Source organism: Trachurus trachurus, assembly GCF_905171665.1.
Source record: "Trachurus trachurus genome assembly, chromosome: 11".
Classification (NCBI taxonomy): Eukaryota; Metazoa; Chordata; class Actinopteri; order Carangiformes; family Carangidae; genus Trachurus; species Trachurus trachurus.
The window spans coordinates 7,084,762-7,104,728 of record NC_139904.1 but is presented as its reverse complement, the minus strand read 5'-3'; the positions used below and the strand labels follow the sequence as shown (position 1 = coordinate 7,104,728).

The window sequence follows — 19,967 nt, the reverse complement described above, 5'->3', positions numbered from 1 at the left end:
CCACTCACTTCTGCTTTAAATAACATGGACATTTTTTGTGAATGCAGATGCGTATGTTTGCATAATGTGCTGTTCATGCTTATCTTAGAAAATGTAATATGCTTGTTATAAATGTTAACTGATACCTTCAATAAGAGCAGAGTCTTCATGTATTCATGTAGGCTATTTTCTTTTTTCTTATTCTCTGTATCTTTGGCTCCTGGAATTCTTTTTCCCACTATATTTGTGTTTTGTTGTGAAAAGTCATGAATAAAATATTAATATCATGGTCATGGAACATGGCCTGAAGAACCTCTTACGTGCCAGGGGCGAAATGGGACCTTGTTACTCCCAAACAAACAAGTTACAATTAAATTACATTTTTACTATTGTTGGTTCATGTTTCTCATAAACAGGAGAAAAAAGTTCTAATTTGCTACACTGTAATTTAATTTAAAGTAAAGATTGTTGTGCTTTATGTGTTAAAGGTGAGGTATAATTTTTCATTTGTTCGTTTCTCTGTCATGTCTTGTGTGGATGTCTCACCCACCTGTTCTGCACCTGCATTACTTAAAATAGAATATTGAAAAACAACCAAACTACAGAATAATTACAGTAATTATCTACACTTGGGCTTTTATAACTTTGTAAAGATAATTGCTGTGTTTTTCTAACAATTAACACCATTATGAAGGCAGCTTTCTTTCCTGTCAGTCAAAACTGCAAACTGAGATGCCATTTAAAGTTAAATTAAATAGCGCCATCTACTGGTTCAGCTACTCTGCATTTCCATACACCTCAGCACAACGTGTATGTATGCGCTCCAAGTTTTTCTATAAATGTTTATTTATTGCATTAAAAAGTCATTCTAAGGTGATGTGAGTGTGACATGTGACAGGAAGCCCAAACTCAATATCAAAGATGATTTTATTTACATAAATCTCTTTTTAAAACAAAAGGCAAAATGAACAGCTTTTACCTTTTCAAAAGCTTTCAGAAACAATCAGTCTAATCATCAAAGTCCTTCATCGCTGACACGTGTCAAAAAGCACAGCTTTCTAATCAAATCAGACCCCATCTCTCTCTCGCTCTCTCTTTCATTAAACATAATGTATTCCTTGCAGCTTATTTCCTGCGACCAGCAATTACAACAGTAATGAACATGAGTTTGTAGTCAAACCCTTAAGACGTTCAGGCTGTGGAAGTCTAAACAGTAAATACTCAGGAGTTGTGCTTGAAAGCTTCTTTTTCTTTTAATACAAATTCACAATGAAGAATCTGGTGTGGCCACTGAGGGACGTGTTATCAGCCGAGCTGCTGGACTGTCAGATAAGAAGAAGAAGGAGAAGATGGGACTCTTTTCTCTACTTTTCTCAGGCCTCATTTTGTGCCAGTAGCTTTTTGGATTTGAATTTTTGGGATCAGTAGCACATCTGCTGCCTCCTGTAGCTCAACGATGCTACAACAATGATCACAGATCGTATGAGCCGACAGCGTCAGATTCAACACAACATAATCTGTCCAGACTTTTCTGCAGCTCCTTCAGGTTTTTTTCGTTTTTCGTTTTCCAAGGCCTGGAAATATTTCAATGTACTGAGAGAACTCCTCCAGCCCTGCAGCAGGACCCTGAGACTAGAAACACAGTTTGAGCCTTCAGAGAGATGCCGTCATCGTGCTCCCATGCCACAATGTGACAGAAGCAGACAGCTCCAGTCTGCGCCAGTGATCAGAAACAAACAAAACAAAACAAAGAAAAAAGTGCATTTACTGAATCACACCTCCTCTGACAAAAGAAATGACTAACAGCTGACACGTTAAACAATATCTGGTACTTCAAGTACCTAAAAGTCCCTTGTAGACAAAACAACTGGCACCTTTTCATACTGTATTTTGTGATATTTACCGAGGAGCATCGAGAAACAGTCGTTCAACTCAACACGTTAATGCATTATTTTGAAAATACAGCTCTTCAAAATGTCTCCGTAGCAACGCTCGCATCACAAACAACAATTTCTGCGTCTGAAACAAGAATTTAACCAAAACTTAATACTGATTCCTGTGAAGTAAAATATACAGAAAGTTTTGCATGAGAAAAAAAAGAAATCATCTGAGAACAAATGTTTTGTTTAATCCTAAGGGAGACAGTGTGCACGTGTTTGTTTTATTATATGTACAATAACGTACACAAATGTAAGCAAGGTCGCACAAGGGACCAGTAGTTAAGTAATGATAGAGGTATATCAGTGATTACAGTAGCAAGTCACTTCTTTTTAAATCAGACACACCTCTGGTTTTTCTCTGGTTGCGGCAGAGTTGATTAAAAAAAAAAAAAAAAACTGCTTTCGCTCCCCTGCCTTCATCCTCTCTTTCTTCACAATTATTCTCTTCAGGTTCGTTAACGACAAAAAATGCTGAGCGAGCGCCCGACAAACCTGAGCTGCGACTGATCTGCAGGTCGAAGTGTGAGAGAGTGATACAGGTCGGGATTTAGTGTGCAATCGATGTTTAGAGCGAAACTAAAGCTCTGCTCAGACCTGGCATTAACACGTTTTTCTGCGAGCCAATCACAAATGGCCCTTCGAACATACAGCTGTGCACATCTGGCTTTAAACCGTGTCTAAAATGACCAGTGTGATCAGATCTCACTTTTTATATGCTTTTATTACTTTTTTACTTTTTAGTATCTCTGTTTTATATGCAAAACCACACAGGTATGTAAAGTAGGTCCATTTTGAATATAAATGAGAGAAATCCTTTCAAAGGATCCATAGGCTTTGGCAACGACATGATTTTGTTTTTGCCAATAAAGTTGTTTTTTTGAACATTTTTTTGAATTTGAACATTGTTAAAATTAAAATTAACTTTTATCTATTTGAAACAGTGGACTTGGATCTCCTAAATACTCTCTTAGGTCCAGTCACACCTGAACTCTCTCCACTTGTGATCCGATCGCCTCTGACAAACGTCAACACCAGGAGTTAAACCGCAGCGAGCTCTTCTACTTTGACAGTATTTTCTCAGATTCTTCAGTAAAAGTAGTGTCGGCAGGTTTCAACCCATAAATACACATTTTCCTTTTCTTTTTTTTCCTTTTTTCTCTTAAATCCCGACCCGCAGATCAAACTCGAGCTTCATTTTGTTGAGTCGCTCCACAAGTTTGTCGTTATCAAACTGCAGCGTTTCCCCCACCCCCCACCGTCATAAAACACCTCAAGGGAACAAGAACTGCATCTTTAAGACATCATCTAAGCACATTACACGTCGGCAGGCACACACACACACACAGTTACACACACACATATATTACACAAATGTGTATCAGAGCTGCACAAGTGACAGAATCTAAACAAAGTGGTGGTGATGGGACTTGAGTGTAGCTTCTCCTCTCTCTTCCACAGTTTTAACAAATGAATCCTCAAACAGCTGCACCGTAGCAAGAGCTCCAATACTTTTAGGGATTAAGTAACAAAAAGAAACTAGAGTATGACTTTTTGGTGTACTTCATGCAGCCCCAACACACACACACGGACATTCAGACATACAGACATACACACACAGAATGAGAGCAGCAGTTACTCTTTCCACGAGCCCTTTAGAGTAAAACCCAAACTCAGAATCAAACAAAAAGAAACTAACAAGAAAAGAGAGTGACATCCCTGACATTTTTCAAGAACAAATTAAGATGCTAAAGTTGTGTTTTTTTTAAATTCTCTTTAACTTAAATATAATAAAGATATATGTATTTTCTCCTATAGATCTTCTCTGGTCGTCAGTCCTCGGTGGAGTCAGTGTCATCGTTGATATAGTCTTCTTCTATCGGCGTGCTGCCGTTCTGAGTCCCCCACTCGTCCTCGTCGTACTCTATGCTGTCGTTGTCCTCCAGGAGCTCGTTGTTGAGCTCGCCCCCGGCGGCCTGTGCGCCGCCGCCGGCCGCCGCTCCGCCGTCACCCGGCAGCTCGGCGTCGGCAGCGTCGGGCTGTCCGTGCTGGTTTTCCCCCGGCGCGTCCGGGTCTGCGGCGGCGGCGGCTGCTGCAGCGGCGTCCTGCGGCGCTGCGTAGCCGCCGTTGTTGTTGGAGAAGGCGGCTCTGTCCCGGCTCTCGTCCTCCACGTAAACTCTCTGGTGGCACATGGGGCACGTGTCCTGGATGTAGAGCCACTTCCTCAGGCACAGCGCGTGGAAGTAGTGGTGGCAGGGCGTGATGCGCGCCGAGGTGGCGAACTCCTGGTAGCAGATGGCGCACACGTCCTCGATGTCCCGCAGCTGGTCGCCGCGCATCTCCGGCAGCGAGTTGATCTTCTTGACGGCCGTGCGGCGGTTGATGAAGGTCTTCCAGCCGTTCTTGGCCTGCAGGTAGATGTTGAAGTAGGCGTGCAGGCACATCATGCAGGCGCGGATTTTGCTGCCGGACTCGAACATCATGGTGTAGGCCCCGTTCCCGAACATGATGACGCCGAACAGGAACTCGATGATGTTGCCCGTGGAGCGCACGTAGTAGACGTAGTCGTCCAGCTTCTCCCACAGGACGTTGGAGAAGCCGTCGGCCATGAAGAGGCCGTAGACGGTCAGGGACACCACCACCTGGACGGAGCGAGAGAAACGAGTTAGAAACAACGCGAGACATCATCACAGTTGTTAAAAAAGTAATCTGATCGGATTTTAGATAAGGGGTTGGATCAAATCTTGAAAAGGGGTTGTTCAAAACTAAAAACGGATTCTGAGATCGGATTGGATCACGTAATCCAATCCAGGGATCTTGGTTTTCATCTGGATCAAACCCTCAGTTTGTGTTGTTCAAAACTTTTTAGTAGGGTCGGGAAAACTTTGATCCAAAAAAACAGGATTATTCTGATGCCAGCTGGTGGATTCAGGAACAAAATGTCATTTAAATTCAATTCAAAATGGTCAAATAAGCAACATTTATAATGTAATATATATACATTGATATTTAGCACCTGATTTTTAAATTTTAGTATTAAAGTAAATAAAGTTAACTTTTGATTATTTCAGGAAAAAATAACTTTTCCCCAACTACTGGATAAGTAAATGAAAATTGAAATTTGTATTTTGAATTTGAAACACATGGAAAAATATTCACAATGTGTTTGACTAATGTAATGTATATTTGTTTTGTTTTTTTAAATTAATTTGTTGTGGGTCAGATCAGGTCTGGCTGTTTAAAAGACGTGGAAGAAATAAAAAACAGCACAGAAAACAACACTCTGAGTGAGTGACCCCATGCTGCTGTTCTACCTGTTGTTTACAGACCCATCGGCCTTCAGTGTGATACACAGTCACATTTAGACCACTCATTATCTGGATATGGTAATCTTGAAAAGTTTGGATCTGGATCAGACTGATCCAATCCAACTTTGCTTTGAACAAGTGGGATAAAATTAAGACGGATTATGTGATCCTGGATAGCAAGAAAAAGGGGATTTCAAAATCTGGATAATTCTGATCCAGATTACAGCTTTTGAACAACTGGGCCCTGGAGCTCTGCTGAGGAGCGACCTGAGTGGATGCACGTCAGTGGTGCTGAATCACAGATTTTTTTTTGCATCTATCACGGTTCCAGTCAGGACGTTTACATGTGTTGAGCGTCTCATCGTAGTTGTGTCCTTGTCCCAGTTTACGTGCAACAGGGAAAATCGAATTATTGACCTCAAAATAGGCGGCGATAGGCGTCGTTTCAGCAGTTGACTTTTCTGTCACCTAGTAAAAACATGGATATAAATAAGTAACAGTTCTAGTACAGACCAAGGGGGCAGTTGTCGGTCTGAGAAGTGAAGCTCACTTCCGCATTCAAAAAGCTGCAATCCCCTCGGCTGTCGCTGGGGGCTGGCTCCAGAAGGGAGCAACTCCAATCGAGCCCCATGTTAAAATAGCCGATTTTACAGCTTAAAAAAACATATTTACAGCCTGGTACATTTTATTTTTTTGGTCTCAATCGATAGTTTCTACCCCCGCACACACTCTGAGGGGGGTGAATTTTTTTTAAACTCTACCGTTTTACTATTATTAGGGTTAAAGTTCTGGCCAATCAGGGCGCAGAACCGTTGAGTGACAGGTCCGGCGACCGCTGCTACGAGGCCAGTGGGCGGGCTCTCGGCCGGCCAACGGCCGCACCGCTCCAAATATGGCAAGTAGAATCCAACATGGCGCGGTTCTAACCCCCGTAGTAGCGGCACAAAACAGACTCCCCAAAACCAATGGGTGACGTCACGGACGCTACGTCCATTCTTTTTACAGTCTATGGTACAGACGCATCAGCCCAGGCGCTTTTTGGTTGTTTTTTTTGGCTACATGCACACATACATTGTCCAGATTCAATCAGATTAAGGTGTTTACATGCAGAAGAAAACCAATTTCCAATCACATTATCTGGGTGTTAGTTAGTCGGATTTGGAGAAGTCCCATATTAATTGCACTGATAGTTCACATGCAATTCAGTTCTGCAGTTACAGTCAGATTAAGGCCAAAATTAGTTTTTTTCAGCTGTCATGTAAATGTACTGAATGAAGTTAAACAGTTCAACAGGACTGTTTCTTCTCACCATAACCGCCCTGGACTTTTATCAAACCCGATAAACTTTCAAAAATGAGTGTTTGACCTCTGTTAGCGCTCTGTTGTTTTGTTTATCTCACACAGGATGCATACACAAGTTACGCAAAAAGGCCCCTATAAAGACAGGAAAGAAGACGACTACAACCTGGTAAACATCGATGTAAATAATATTCAAATTTAAAATCAGTTTTGCAAATGTTTCATGGGGAAGAAAACCACCTCTAATCTAATAAGTTTTCAGAAGTTTCACAGCAGCAGTGGTCTCAGGTCCTTAATGCAGTAAAATTAGAATATAAAAATCTACTTTATCTAGTTTTTCCTCTAGATAACTGGTCTAATTGCTCCTGGGAGAAAATGTACTTGGTTTGTTTTTATATGTATTCATACTGTTATTACAGTCTTGATTTATTCCTCGACAGGTTGAAAAGCTGGAAGGAAGTAGTTGGATCTAATAAACAGGAAACATCCCATCCAGTGTCACTTTCAATACGTCAAATCTAACGGCGACTCCTCCGTCCACTCCTCACCTTGAGGCAGAGCTCCACGCAGAAGGCGGTGACGGCGAAGAGCCAGGTGTTGAGGGCGTAGTGGTGCCAGAGGGCGTAGCTGAGCGCCACGGGCAGCACGAAGAGCGCCAGCGACACCAGCAGGACGGGGACATGGCGGCGAACAGAGGAGACGTGGGAGGCACTGAGGGACATCAGGACGGGGTCGGTCATGCCGTGGATGAAGTGGAGGATGGCCGTCAGCAGAAGGCACATGTTCCGGCTCAGACGGACCTTCGGATCGATGCGGGAGAGAAAGAAAGAACGTTTCGGTTACTGAAATATGTCCTGGAAAATGTGAATGTGTCTTTGCACATGCGGCGTGTGTGTGTGTGTGTGCGTGTGCGTGTGTGCAGCGACGTACCAGGCGTTCCTCTGGGTCCAGGCTGCTGAGGCCGGTCTGCAGAGCCAGGATGAAGAACAGAACAGGAGCCACAAAGCCCAAGCGCTTGTCCTCCTCCTCCGTGGAACCTGTGGAGGACGAGCAAGACAAAACACCGGACGTCAGCCATGTTGTCTTTGCCATAATAATGGCCCTTGCACACCGGGTTGTGTTTTTTCGTCCGAAATTGCCGCACATTTGTACACTGACTCCGAATTTTTCGTCCGTCATTGAAGTTTTTGGAGTAGTGTGTAAGGCATCTGTGCAATTTTTAAAAAATGCATAGAAAAAGAAAACAGACTTTGCGTGCAAAGAGCTTAAGAGTATGACCAGGTTGTACAGAAATATCTCCTCTGACTTTTTCACATGTACTGAATAGACAATATCAACTATTGTTCTCCATTGTGCTACAGAGTTCCTTCTTTCAAACAAAATAAATAAATTAATAAATAAGTATATCAGTCCGTCTCACTGCTGAACCAAATGAGCTGAAGTTAAGTGCATGAATGAATGAATGAATGAATGAATGCAGGGTCATGAATCTGCACAACTTGTAATGTAAGAGGTTGTATGAAGGAGAATGTGTCATCTGTACTTGTTTACCTTCATCAGTAGGAGGTTATATGTGTTATATGTTGTATTTGTCCTTGTGAACGGGCCTTTGTTATTTCTGATTCTATGTCCAACTGACAATAAAGGAATTATCTAATCTCCAACACACACACATAAACTGTGTCGTACCTATGAAGGCCAGGATGCTGAGGCCGAGGTAGTGCGCCACGGAGGAGATGACGGCGCTCATCCCCAGAACGGTGAGCGTGGAGTCGCAGCCGGAGATGATCAGGTTACTGGTCAGATCCCAGAAGACATCCCAGCTCAGCAGGTAACCCTGGAAACACATACACACAGTCACTGAGAGATGATGCAGGAAAATCTGCGCTGCCACATGTGCCACTTTAACTTTATGCAGTATTTCCACTTGTATTCCTTTGAATTATTTATATGTTATACTAATATGTATCTATTTATTTTATTTTGGTCTGGTTTATTCTATTTACATCAAATCAAATCAAATAAACTTCATTGTCCCGACAGGGAAATTGTCTCGGGCACATAGTGCTGCAGGCATGGAATAAAATAAGATAAAAACCCATTATTACAAACAATAAAGACACGGTGGACCAACAGTGTTAAAAGGGCAGAATGGAGCAACGGCATCTGAGATATTGTTCGTTCGTGCAAGTTGCTTTGCACAGGAATCACAGTAATAAAAAGAGGCTAAAATGAAATGAAACACAATAAAAGTTACACAGAATTGCACAAAGGAGTAACAATTTAATTTGACCTATTTTATCTTAGATAACGTTCTCCTCAATGTTTTATGTATGTATGTATGTATGTATTTTTAGGTGTGTGAATGTGTGTGTGTGTGTGTGTGTGTGTATGCGATGACTATGTGTGTAAATGCCCCGCTGTTTATTATTTATTTTCAATCATGTAAAACATGCATTTCCTTAAATGTCTTTGTGTGTATGAACTTCTGTGTGTGTATCTATCGCTGTTTACTGTTAATATGTTGTCCTCCTCTATGTTGCACTGTGAACTGCTTCTGCATGATATGGTGCTATGTAAATACATTTGAATTGAATTGAAAACACTTTGAGCTGCTTCATTTATAAAAAGTGCTCTACAAATAAAGTTTTGATTGATTGATTGATTTCAGAGAAGAATGGATGATGAGTGAGTGACAGGATTATGAACTGGCTGCCATTCATTCATGACAATTTTACTGATGACGGTTTTTGCTCTAAAGTTTCAGAGGGTTGAATGTCCTCAAGGTGTTTACGATCTCTGAGGGCGTTTTCACACCTATCTCGGACTTTCGGACTTTTCAGTTTGATCCAAACCTAAATATTCCAGGTGTGAAAGGTGCCACAGACACCAAAACAAAATGAGCTATGGACGTAGGGAGATGAAGCATCCAGTATGTTTGTCTTGTAAAGTCTGTTATTCCATTTGCAGTGTGAAACCAAAACCAGCAGGACCAAATGTATTACAATGTAATGGAACATGGAGCTTGGTTCGGACTTTCAGGTGTGAAAACGCCCTTAAATCCACATAAAAGCAGAGAAACCTGCTCCAGAAGTCCCGATGAGGTCCAGTATTACTGATCTTACCTGTGAGTCCGAGCTCCCGTCTGTGGCTCCACCGGTGGCGTCGCCGCTCTCCCTCCTCACCGCCCGCACCACGTAGACCAGGATCAGCGCCTGCGCGGTGACCCGGGTCAGCCAGAACACGCGCAGCACGTCGGGGAAGCGGATCCTCTTCCACGTGTCCTCCAGCAGCAGCTGCAGCCCGTAGATCCGGTACATGTGGCGCACCAGCAGGTAGACGTAGCGGCACGAGTAGTAGAACCACTTGAGCCGCATGGCCAGGCACACGGCCGTGTTGAGCGCCAGCGCCGCGCCCGAGAGCATGGCCACCAGCTGCCGGGCGTCGGCGGGCAGCTCGATCATCATCCCCCACAGAGGGATCATGATGTCCAGCACCACCAGCGCGGCGAACACCGACTGCAGGTTGAGCAGGAAGACGTAGCCCACGCCGAACACCAGCTGCACCGCCGCCATGCCCAGCCACAGCGTGGGCCCGTTGCGCGGCAGCAGCCGGAAGCCCAGCGCCGCCTTGTAGTAGGCGCTGTAGAAGTCTATGTGGGAGGTGGCGTAGTAGTTGATGAGCACCGCCGCCAGGCCCAGCAGCACGGCGAAGAAGAGGGTGTAGAACTTGAACAAGGCTTTCTGGGAGAGCAGCAGCACCACGCTGGAGATGAGGACGCCTGAGACAGAGTCAGAGACAGAGACACGGTCAGAGAGACGGACGATAACAGGGTATATACAGGAATCTTCAAGTTCATTTTAATACCTTTTTAAGACTTTTTCAAGACCTTCTCAATATTTTTTAATACCTCACCACCGCAACTTCAAGCTGCAACCATTTACATCAGTGACACTTTTAACATAACAGTTTGAGTTTGTGATAAAGACTATCGACCACTATGATACAACAGAATTCAAAATAGGCTGGGATAATAAATCAAATTGCTCCACTCTCAAAAAACAAAAACAACAATCATGACAGTCATGACATGTGCCTCAGCTCATTTGATTTAGTTTCTAGTAGGGCTGTAGCCAATATCCGAGTACTCCAGTACTCGCTTGATTTGGGCGGCATTCGACTACTCGGATACTCACTCGCTCGATTCATCTTTGTTTTTTAAAGAAACTAATACATTCACACACTTTCACAATGTTTTTTAGGACTGAAATTATTGGACAGCTAATTCAGAAAAAAATACCTTCAAAATTGATTTATCGCCTTTTAATACTTTTCAAGACCCTGTGGATACCCTGGATAAACCGACGGAGCGGGACGACTGATGACTGTAAACACAACGGTGATGACACGGTGACGGGAGGTGGAGGAGCTGAACCGGTCACACAAATAAACAGTCAATATCTTTAAAAAGGTTTTTTTGTTGTTGTTGTTTCTCCTGCACATTTGTGATATGTTGTATCTATTCTATTTAATGAAATTTAATGAAAATACATCTGATACAGGATAGATCCTCTACATCAGACTCAAAATAGTGACAACATAAAAATAAACACAAATATACCATTAGAAACTTCAATAACCCATACATAATATCACCTAAATACATAACAGAACAATCCAAAAACAATCTCCCACATTACATCAAGAAAAACAACAACAAAACACATATTGTACGTTTTTTTTTGTTGTTCTACTCTTTCATCGTGCTGCTTTATATACATTTTTTCTCATGTGCTAATAAATAAATCAAATCAAATCACTTATCTCATCCTGTCATTCAGCTGCTGTTGTTGTACGACTTCCTTTTTTACAGACGTGACTCTTTCTAATTCTTGTATCCGAGCAAGAAGGAGGATCACTGTCCCACTCTTTTAAATTGGATAAAAGATTTTATATTTGAGCGAATTAAGTTTGTTTTCCTTAGTTCTATCTTATAAAATACGTTTTTGTACTTTGAGACTGATACACAAAACATCTCAACAGGGAAACAGTATCTAATAAATGACAGTGGATGAAAACAGTCAACAAGGCCTGAGCACTCTGTTATAGCTGCTTCTTTATAATCGAGTTGTTACACCGAGGTGGACTGTCTCACTGTCACCTTGACCTTAGGCCTTTAGCAATGTTGTACAACTTCCTTTTTACAAACGAGCCTCTGTCTAATTCCTGTGTCCAAGCAGAAGGATGATCACTGTTAATTTTTCACAGTTTCATTTGCAAAAAACCCGCTCTTTTAAGTTGGATTAAAGATTATAAATGAGTGGAGTAAGCATGTTTCCCTCTAAGATGTATCCTATAAAACACAAACTATGTCAACATGAACACAAGGGAAAGCAGCATTCAGTGAGTAAGAGTGAATGAAAACAGTCAACAACACTCAAAAGCAGCAGAATCAAATCCTATGTTTGTTTCCAGATTGTCTCATAACTGTTGCCTGATTCTGCAGAATGGTGCGTTCACTGTCACCTTGACCTTAGGCCCTTTACAAAGCTCTGTGGACAAGGACAATGTAAACACTGAACCAGATTGTTCAAGAGTTCGCTGAAAGTTTTTGATAACAGGATCAAGTTTGCTTTCCATTTCTTCAGGGAACACTTGTTTTTGTTTTTTCACTCCTGATTTAACCCCAGATGCATGTGCTGGTGCTCGACGTGGAGGAAAGTGGGTTGAAGAAACCTGAGACTGGCTGGCTGGCCCACTTTAAAAAGGCTCCTCATTATTTGGCCACTTGCCTCTCCAAACTCTTAGCCAACAACACGAGGACTTTCAAAGCGCCTGAGCCGTTCAAAGGTCCACAAACTGTACAAGAGGGGAGTTATGTAACCTGCTTGTTGTTTATCTGCATTACAGTGTTTTCTGTAAATGACCTAACACTCCATGGAAGAAGATTTTCCTGTTATGTTCTTTGTGCTAAATGTTGACGAGTTTCAAAGAACTAAAAACAATAATAAAAACCTAACCTGTGAAGGTCAACTGCCTCAGAAACATGACATGTCACATACTGTAGTCAATAATAAAACAGCTACTGCAAATAAGGAGTTTTCTGAATTATGACAGGCCTGTAAAAAAAAAAAACTGAAAGCGGCAATAAATGCAAACGAAACTCAGCATTTGAATGTGATGTAACAGCTTGTGCAAATGTTGACTTAGATAAAAACACAACTAATCATTCATCACAAAGTTTATATATAAACCAAAACAAAAAGTGGTAATGGCTTTTTTTAACTCTCATGTTCAAATGAATGGGAACTTAAACCAAACCAGAATTAGACTGTTAAAATAATATGAATAGGTACTAATAATGTTAATAAATTTGACTTTTTTGTCCAGACAAAAGCTAGTCAGCTTAGACTGAGAAATTGTATAATGATACAATTAATATAAAAAATGACATGATTAATAGCTGCAGTCCTACTTGTTTACACTGCTGCAAAATTTGTTCTAGAGCTGTTAATAACAATCATTTGCATGATCAATTGGTTGTTTTGTACAAATGTAAATATTCACTTCACAATGAAAGAAGACTTAATAAATGCAGCTTATCTTCTCATTTGAGAGGTTGACCTCTGCAGAAGTTTGACAGTTCATAGTTACACCTTTTATCTGATTGATTGCTTGATTAACATCTTATTTTACACTCTTCTCCTGATTCCAGGCTGCAGTTTGTTAAAACGATATCAACTAAATGTTCAAAGTTAGAAGAGGACAGAACAACATATTTCTGACAGGCAGACCGACAGGCTGCCTAAATGTCCCCCCACCACCACACACACGGGTCCTCTGAGGACACCAGTGGATTCCTGTGGGGACATCAACACCTGCGGCCAAATACCAAAGGTGTCTAGCAAGTCGACAACACTTTCAGAGTCGTAATTTTGAGGCAAACGAGTGAGCTCCGCTGTCGGATCCGACTTTGTGTTGTTAGAGCCGGGAGCTAAGTCGGCTTCAGTCGGTCTGACAGGTGACAGAGCTCCAGCTGCCCTGGTTTCCTCTCCGTTTGTTGACATAAATCAAACGCTCCTGTGCTGGACTGTGAAGTAAATATATATATTTTTTAAATGCTTACCCGTGACTCTGACCAACACTTTGCCCATCGCACCGGCCCATCCCGAACCAGGGTCGTAGTAAGAGTTAAAAATGGCGTCGATAATAAAGATACAGGGAACTCGCAGAGCCACATCCAGCACCGCTAAGGCCTGCTGGCCGATCCGGGCTTGGGTGGACGCCATGCGGCTACAGTCCTGGGTAGCCCCGGCGGCGGCGGCTACCCATGTAACATTAAAAATAAAAAATAAAGTCCCGAGTCCCTCACACGGCCTCCTGCTGTCTGTCTGGCTGTCTGTCGTCTTCGGTTTCGCTTTGCTTGACGTTTACTTCACAGCTGGGGAGCAGCCGCAGCCGCCGTCCGCCATGTCCGCCGAGCTCAACCAACCTCCTGTTGCTTCTTCTTCTTATTCTTCTTTTTCCTCTTCTTCTGCCGCTGCTGCTGTTTTAACGTCAAGTGTCGCCGTCGTCTCCGCCTCCGACGGCTTCACTTCGCGGTCCTCCTCCGTCCTCCGCAGTCCTGTGACACCGAAATGTCAAGTTATCGGACGGAGAAACCGGCCATTTGCTGTGTTGCGCTTCCGTTGCTGCCTTCGGAGGGACCGCAGAAGTTGCTAGGTTCTTCCGACGTAGCGTGACGTCACTTCCAGCGTCAGAGGGTGTGGCCGATGACGTTGCAAGTTTCACTTGGAGAAAAAAAAAAAAAAGTAGGCTACCAGTTACCTGCGCAGTTAAATGTTCATCTTTAAATATTTTCTTTTCTCTTGTTGTGTGTCTTTAAATGTTGTGATATTCTGTGTCAAAGCTGTCAAACTCATTTTAGTCCAGGGGCCACATAGAGCTCAAATATCACTGTAAAATGTTTAAAATAGCTCTTCAAAAGACGACAAGGAAGTTTTCCTCTCTAAAAATATATATTTACAGGTACAAAAAAAGGGGAAAATCCTCATAATTTCTACTGTCATCAAAAATGTGATTACCGTACTTTATTTTGTGGCTGTACCATCTTTAGACGCACCGTGATGTATTCACTCGCAGCCTCGGCTGATGTTTCTTTGCCCCTACTCAAGCAACTTGGTCCATATAGTTGTGACAAAAACTTATACGGTACGTCTTGTAAGCAAACTTCTTTTGGATATGAAAAAATCCATTTAATTTGTATAAACTAAACATAAATGTATCGAACAAAGAACTCAAAAAGCTGCCAGCCTGCGGTCAAAAAACAATATACTTCCTGTGCGCCACACCTAGAATAATTAGTGGGTACTTTAATGTCCTCCCATTATTCCCCCACAGCGCCACACAGGCACTCTGTGAGAATGGCTCCACCACCATCCATTAATGACAAATCATTTTTCTGTGAAAAATTACATTTTTATTTATTTATTTCTGAAGGAGACAGAAAATGTATGATAGGCCTATCACTTGTTGACTTTTCAAAAAAGTCCAAGGGAGACCTTTAACCCTGGATGCATCACTCGCATACATGTTCATTGAGGTGCTTTAATCAGTTTGAAAAACAAAATAAAGCCTCAGATAGTCAGTCTCATGAAGATTGAATTATCAACTGGAGCTGAAGAAGACTTTGATGGTGTTGTTGTAGATCGTGTTAGCCAGCTCCAGTGGGTCCTCTTCCCTCGCTGCAGCCATCACCTCCAGGACTTGTCTGCAAGAGACAAATAATGAATCATTGCATTTATTTTACAAACCTGTCTGTCATTTCAGGCCACAGACTGAAATAAAGATGGACGTAGGGCCCTACCTTTAGTCTAATTAAAACTTAAATGTGTGAATTATATGAATATTCATCCCCATAATTTTATCATGAAGAGGAATGTCCATTAGACAGACCAATATTCATCACATTGACGTCTATGGGGATTGACTCACTGGAGAACGGCAGGTTTCACTCTGTGTTGGCTGTTTCCACTTATCTCATCTATTGTGGCTTCCAGCCTTGATTTGTTTTTGCCTGTTTGTCTCCAACCAGCTGTCCCACGCTCTGACTTCACCTGCTGCTTGTCCCTACCTGCCTCTGTCTGCTGTTTTAAATTTTTATCTTTGTCTCTGAGTCATTTCATGCGAGTCCTCCCATTCATGAGCCGTGACAAAAATGTAAACAATAGATAATGACATTTAGAGTCTGATAGGTTTCACATTCACACGAAGAGCACAACAAATCTCGTACTTCACCCTGACAATACTCACACGATGTGACAAGGCTCATTCCTGTCTTTTAGACAATGCCCCACCTCCCACTTCTTCTTCGTGGGAAATGTAGTTTTTATGTGTTTGGAGCCTGCGTGAGTGTTCTTCACACCACACCACGGAGCATCTGGGGAGGGAACAGGCAGGTATTACATAATAAATAAATCACATATATTCGTAATAACCTCATCAACAGCAGCTCTTTAAATTTATGTTTCTGTCAGTTTCAATGAAGAGGTGAAATTGCCTGTGATTTCTGATTTATTCAACTACAAAAATCAGTAATATTTTGTTTTATAAAGTGAACAATAAGGTCCTCTCTGTCAAACATATATTGTATTACTCAATGATAGTAAAAATGTGATAAATAAAAGTGGAACTCACCTGTTTCTATCATGAGCCTCTCAGTGGGAATAGACTTCATCGCTTCAATATTGGCCTCGGTTTTCAAAGAACTGAAAAACAGGAAGAATAACAACCACGGTGTAAATTGCTTTATTATAATACGTGGCTTTTAAACATGAGTGATCCTGAGTTGGCAGCATGAACTACAACTCTTATCATGTGAAGAGATTATCATCTGAGTAGATTATGGGAGGAATGTATTACAGTAGGCTGTGTGTACATGTTCTGCACTGATTCACAAGCTTCAAGCCAATCCAGCTCAGATCTAATGTGGGTTTGAGGTCAAATGTGGTTCAGGTCATGTCAAGTGTTCAGGTTGAGGGCATCGAAAACAACATCTACATCAACACATTTCAAATCCTCTCACCATCCATTTATTCCAATGTAGAGGTTGAGGTCGATGATGGCAGCGGCGTCCTCTGCTGTCCCATCAAACGAGTGGACCTGGAGGACGGACAGAGAGCCAATCAGCTGGGTCCTCATTTGATTTTAAATCTGGTACAGACACTGGTGAGAGGTATTCAACAAAATCTTAGAAATCCCAAATCTTAGGTTCAAAATATTTGAAAAAAATCTAACTATATTAAAAGGAGAATTGCGGTCATTTTCTAAGTAAAAGCTCTAGGTCCCCGAGTGCGACCATAGGAAAAAAAGGCAGGCAAGAAAAATATGTGCAGACCGGACCTAGCTCTCCTCCTGCTAGCTGCGCTACACTGCAGTTAAACAGCAAAGTAATGGGGGCCAAATGATTTTGGATGGAAAAAAATTGTTAAAAAAGTTATGGTGCTTTTTTCCCCATCCAATATCATTTTTTTCTCCTAAATCCATGTTTTCCTCACGTTTTTGTCTTTGTTGATATGGAAACAGTCTCGAGCTCGACAGCTGACTAGTAAAGTCTACCCTGGAAGCTAAAACACACGTTAACACTGCTGTCTCATATTAACGGAGTTATGCACACTCAGTGTTGTGTGGTAAGGAACTGGTGGATGGACTCCAGTGAGAGGACACGTTCTGCTTACATGGACTATGCCAAACAACTGCTATGCTATTTTGTAGACAAATATACACAGACAGTTTTTTGGTGTAATGTGCACAACTTAAGGCATCTGTCAGATGACTGTAAACATTTCAAGTGTTCACTCAATGACATATCTGCATTTGCCTTTGAAAACCATCTCCAAATCCTGAAGAAACTGGTGCGAAATGCCAAAAATCAAGTCAAGTCAAGTGGCAAAAAGACTTGTTGAGTATGAGACAGCAGAAAGCCACAAACAGACGGGTCGTGAAAGTGGAAATTTTGTTGTAGCAAACAAAAGGAATGGATGTTTCCTCTTAAACAATAATGTGTTGTGTGGTAAGGAACTGGTGGATGTTGAAAAGCATTTGTAGTGATATTTTGAGCATTATATAGAGGCCAAAGTCACGGTTAGAAGAACTGCTCCCATTACTTTGCTATTTAACTGTAGTGTAGCGCAGCTAGCAGGAGGAGAGCTAGGTCCGGTCTGCACATATTTTTCTCAGATTTTTTTCCTATGGTCGCACTCCTTTAAGTAAGGTGTGATTCCCATTTTTACAAAACGATGAAAGTTCACACTTTCTACCAAACTTTGGCCTCTGAAAAAGAGAATACAGATGCTCTCACCACTCCTCCAACACATCTGTCTCGGTTTCTCTTCATGATGTCTGTTAAAACAAAAGAGAAAAAAAACAGTAAAATAATTTTGTCTAAAAAATGAATAAATAAATGAATAAAAAACTCTCAGGTGAACCAGGCCAGGTGCATGAAAATGAACAAACCGATGAACTCCTGATGGGAGTTTCTGCAGTGGAGGAACATGGGCAGCTTGGTCTCTTCTGCCAAGTCAAACTGCTTCTCAAAGTATCTGCAACAGACAGAGAGTTTGGACATGAGAGGCATTTCTGGATTATTCTACTCAGCGCCTACAAATATTTAAAGGTGCCATGTTGTAAAAAAAAAAAAAAAAAAAAAGGTGAGATGTTGATTATAGATCATAAGGCCTGGGTTCTATATTAACACTGTGAAAGTATCAAAACTTTTTTTATGTGTATGAACTCACTTGAGCTGAGTGTCTTTGGGGCAAAACTCCAACCTGTCAAAATCTGGAACAAGAAGAAAAAAACACACAACACGTCAGAATATCAACACATGGAGATATTTGCTGTAAATATAGACCACAGAGCTATCACACATCTGCACATCTCTGCACAAATGCGTCAATACGCACCCAGTCCACACTCTCCGATGGCCACCACCTTCCCTGTGTGTGCCGCTGCCAGCTCCCTCAGCCCAGAGAAATACTGGGACTCTCCTTTCTGCTCAAACTCACTGCAGCGGGTCGGATGGCAGCCGACGGTGCAGTAGAACTCCTCTGTAAAAGAAAAGAAAAAGAAAAAGGAGGAAAATATGTTAAATAAACCTACCACAGAAAAAGTGGTTTTACATTTTGTTCCATATATGTGTCACTGGTATCAGTACCTCTCGTCTCGGCTAATTTAAGAGCCTCCTTGCTGTCGTCAAGGCTTCCTCCTGTGATCATAAACTGGGGGGAAAAAGCAACAATTACATTTCAGAAAGGTTGCAGTTTAAGACACTTGATTGGCCACGTCGATATCTGACACTTCGCTTACCTTTTCTACTCCAGTTTTGAGAGCTCTGTCAATTATCGGATCGAAGTCGTCTGTCAAAAAAACACAGACAAACGTCACATCAACAGCTCACAGAGGGAAAACACCAGTGGAGGAGTTAATAAACTCAAACTCACCGTCGTGTTTCTGCTTCCCTCTGTAGAGTCCCCTGAACATGGGGTCTGTCAGGTTCACACCGATATCTGCAGAGCAAGAGGTTGGAAATATACTGATACTGTCTGCAACATATCACCAAATATCTATGATATGATACACACAGCTCATGTAGTACTGGTAATAACAGGCTCTTGTCTTGCAGTTACCATGTTATTGATACAGTGGTATAAAATGGTATGACAACCTAGGCTATTATGTAGCTGATAACAACCATAGACTGTACAAACAATGCTTATATTTCTTCACTGTGCTTATAATGTTTTAGACTTTTCATGCCATTACTTTATACTGAATACTTGGCTTTGATATAAACACAGGGTGGCGCTGAATAACCTGCTATAAACCAGAAACACACCATGCCACCACCACCACATCTCCCTGCACAGCTGCAACCCTGTGGGAGTTGCTCTGTTGATATTTTCAGCAGGGCTAACTAACTCGTTAGCTGCGATGCTAACTGAACATGAAGCAGCCTGGTCTGTTTTTAACAAACACCAACAACAGGAGCTGAGCCTCGGCCTCATCTGCTTCCCTTGTTCTGTGTTTTCTAGACGTAAAATACAAAGTGTCTTACCAATGAATTTGTGCTGTGCCATGGCTGTGACAGCACTGCTTCTAAAAAGAGCCACACATGCAGCTCTCACCGGTCCCATAATGCTGCACTACCGTAATTACTGTAGCTGAGGGAACTCACATTATTGAAACAGCTACTTTCAACTGCTCAACATTTGGTTTCAGTCATTTTCTAACAGATACAATTCAAGTCTGGATTATTTAGTGGCAAAATCTAATGTCAAGACTTTATATATTATTTTAGTTTAATAACAAATTGTTCTGTTTGTCAAGTGATCCAGACTCTGAAAAAATGACTGTAGGAGCGCATCATAAAAAATAAAAAAAAACT

The 19,967-nt window shown here is 41.8% G+C and overlaps 2 protein-coding genes across 2 annotated transcripts; both read right to left on the bottom strand.

The window, feature by feature from the left end:
• Positions 1-888: 888 nt before the first annotated feature.
• Positions 889-14,225, bottom strand: rnf139 (ring finger protein 139). Its single transcript, XM_083981989.1, has 6 exons — positions 13,650-14,225; positions 9,649-10,304; positions 8,213-8,360; positions 7,454-7,560; positions 7,072-7,323; positions 889-4,558 (listed from the first exon to the last, which is right to left on the bottom strand). Exons 1-6 carry the CDS (start codon positions 13,810-13,812, stop codon positions 3,749-3,751), a joined length of 2,136 nt encoding a protein of 711 aa, XP_083838115.1. The 5' UTR covers positions 13,813-14,225; the 3' UTR covers positions 889-3,748.
• A 762-nt stretch (positions 14,226-14,987) lies between these two features.
• tatdn1 (TatD DNase domain containing 1) lies at positions 14,988-19,716 on the bottom strand (the record flags this gene model as incomplete). Its single annotated transcript, XM_083982452.1, has 12 exons — positions 14,988-15,293; positions 15,836-15,962; positions 16,220-16,290; positions 16,608-16,684; positions 17,883-17,923; positions 18,038-18,123; positions 18,319-18,361; positions 18,487-18,630; positions 18,738-18,801; positions 18,890-18,939; positions 19,024-19,089; positions 19,638-19,716. 12 exons carry the CDS (start codon positions 19,714-19,716, stop codon positions 15,191-15,193), a joined length of 951 nt encoding a protein of 316 aa, XP_083838578.1. The 3' UTR covers positions 14,988-15,190.
• Positions 19,717-19,967: the final 251 nt, after the last annotated feature.

Excerpts from the sequence above, each read along its gene's own strand:
- rnf139 (XM_083981989.1), bottom strand. The coding sequence starts at position 13,812 with ATGGCGTCCACCCAAGCCCGGATCGGCCAGCAGGCCTTAGCGGTGCTG. Across the intron at positions 10,305-13,649 it reads AGTGTTGGTCAGAGTCACGG|GCGTCCTCATCTCCAGCGTG; the intron begins GTAAGCATTTAA and ends ACTCTGTCTCAG. Across the intron at positions 4,559-7,071 it reads GCGTGGAGCTCTGCCTCAAG|GTGGTGGTGTCCCTGACCGT; the intron begins GTGAGGAGTGGA and ends CGCTCCGTCCAG.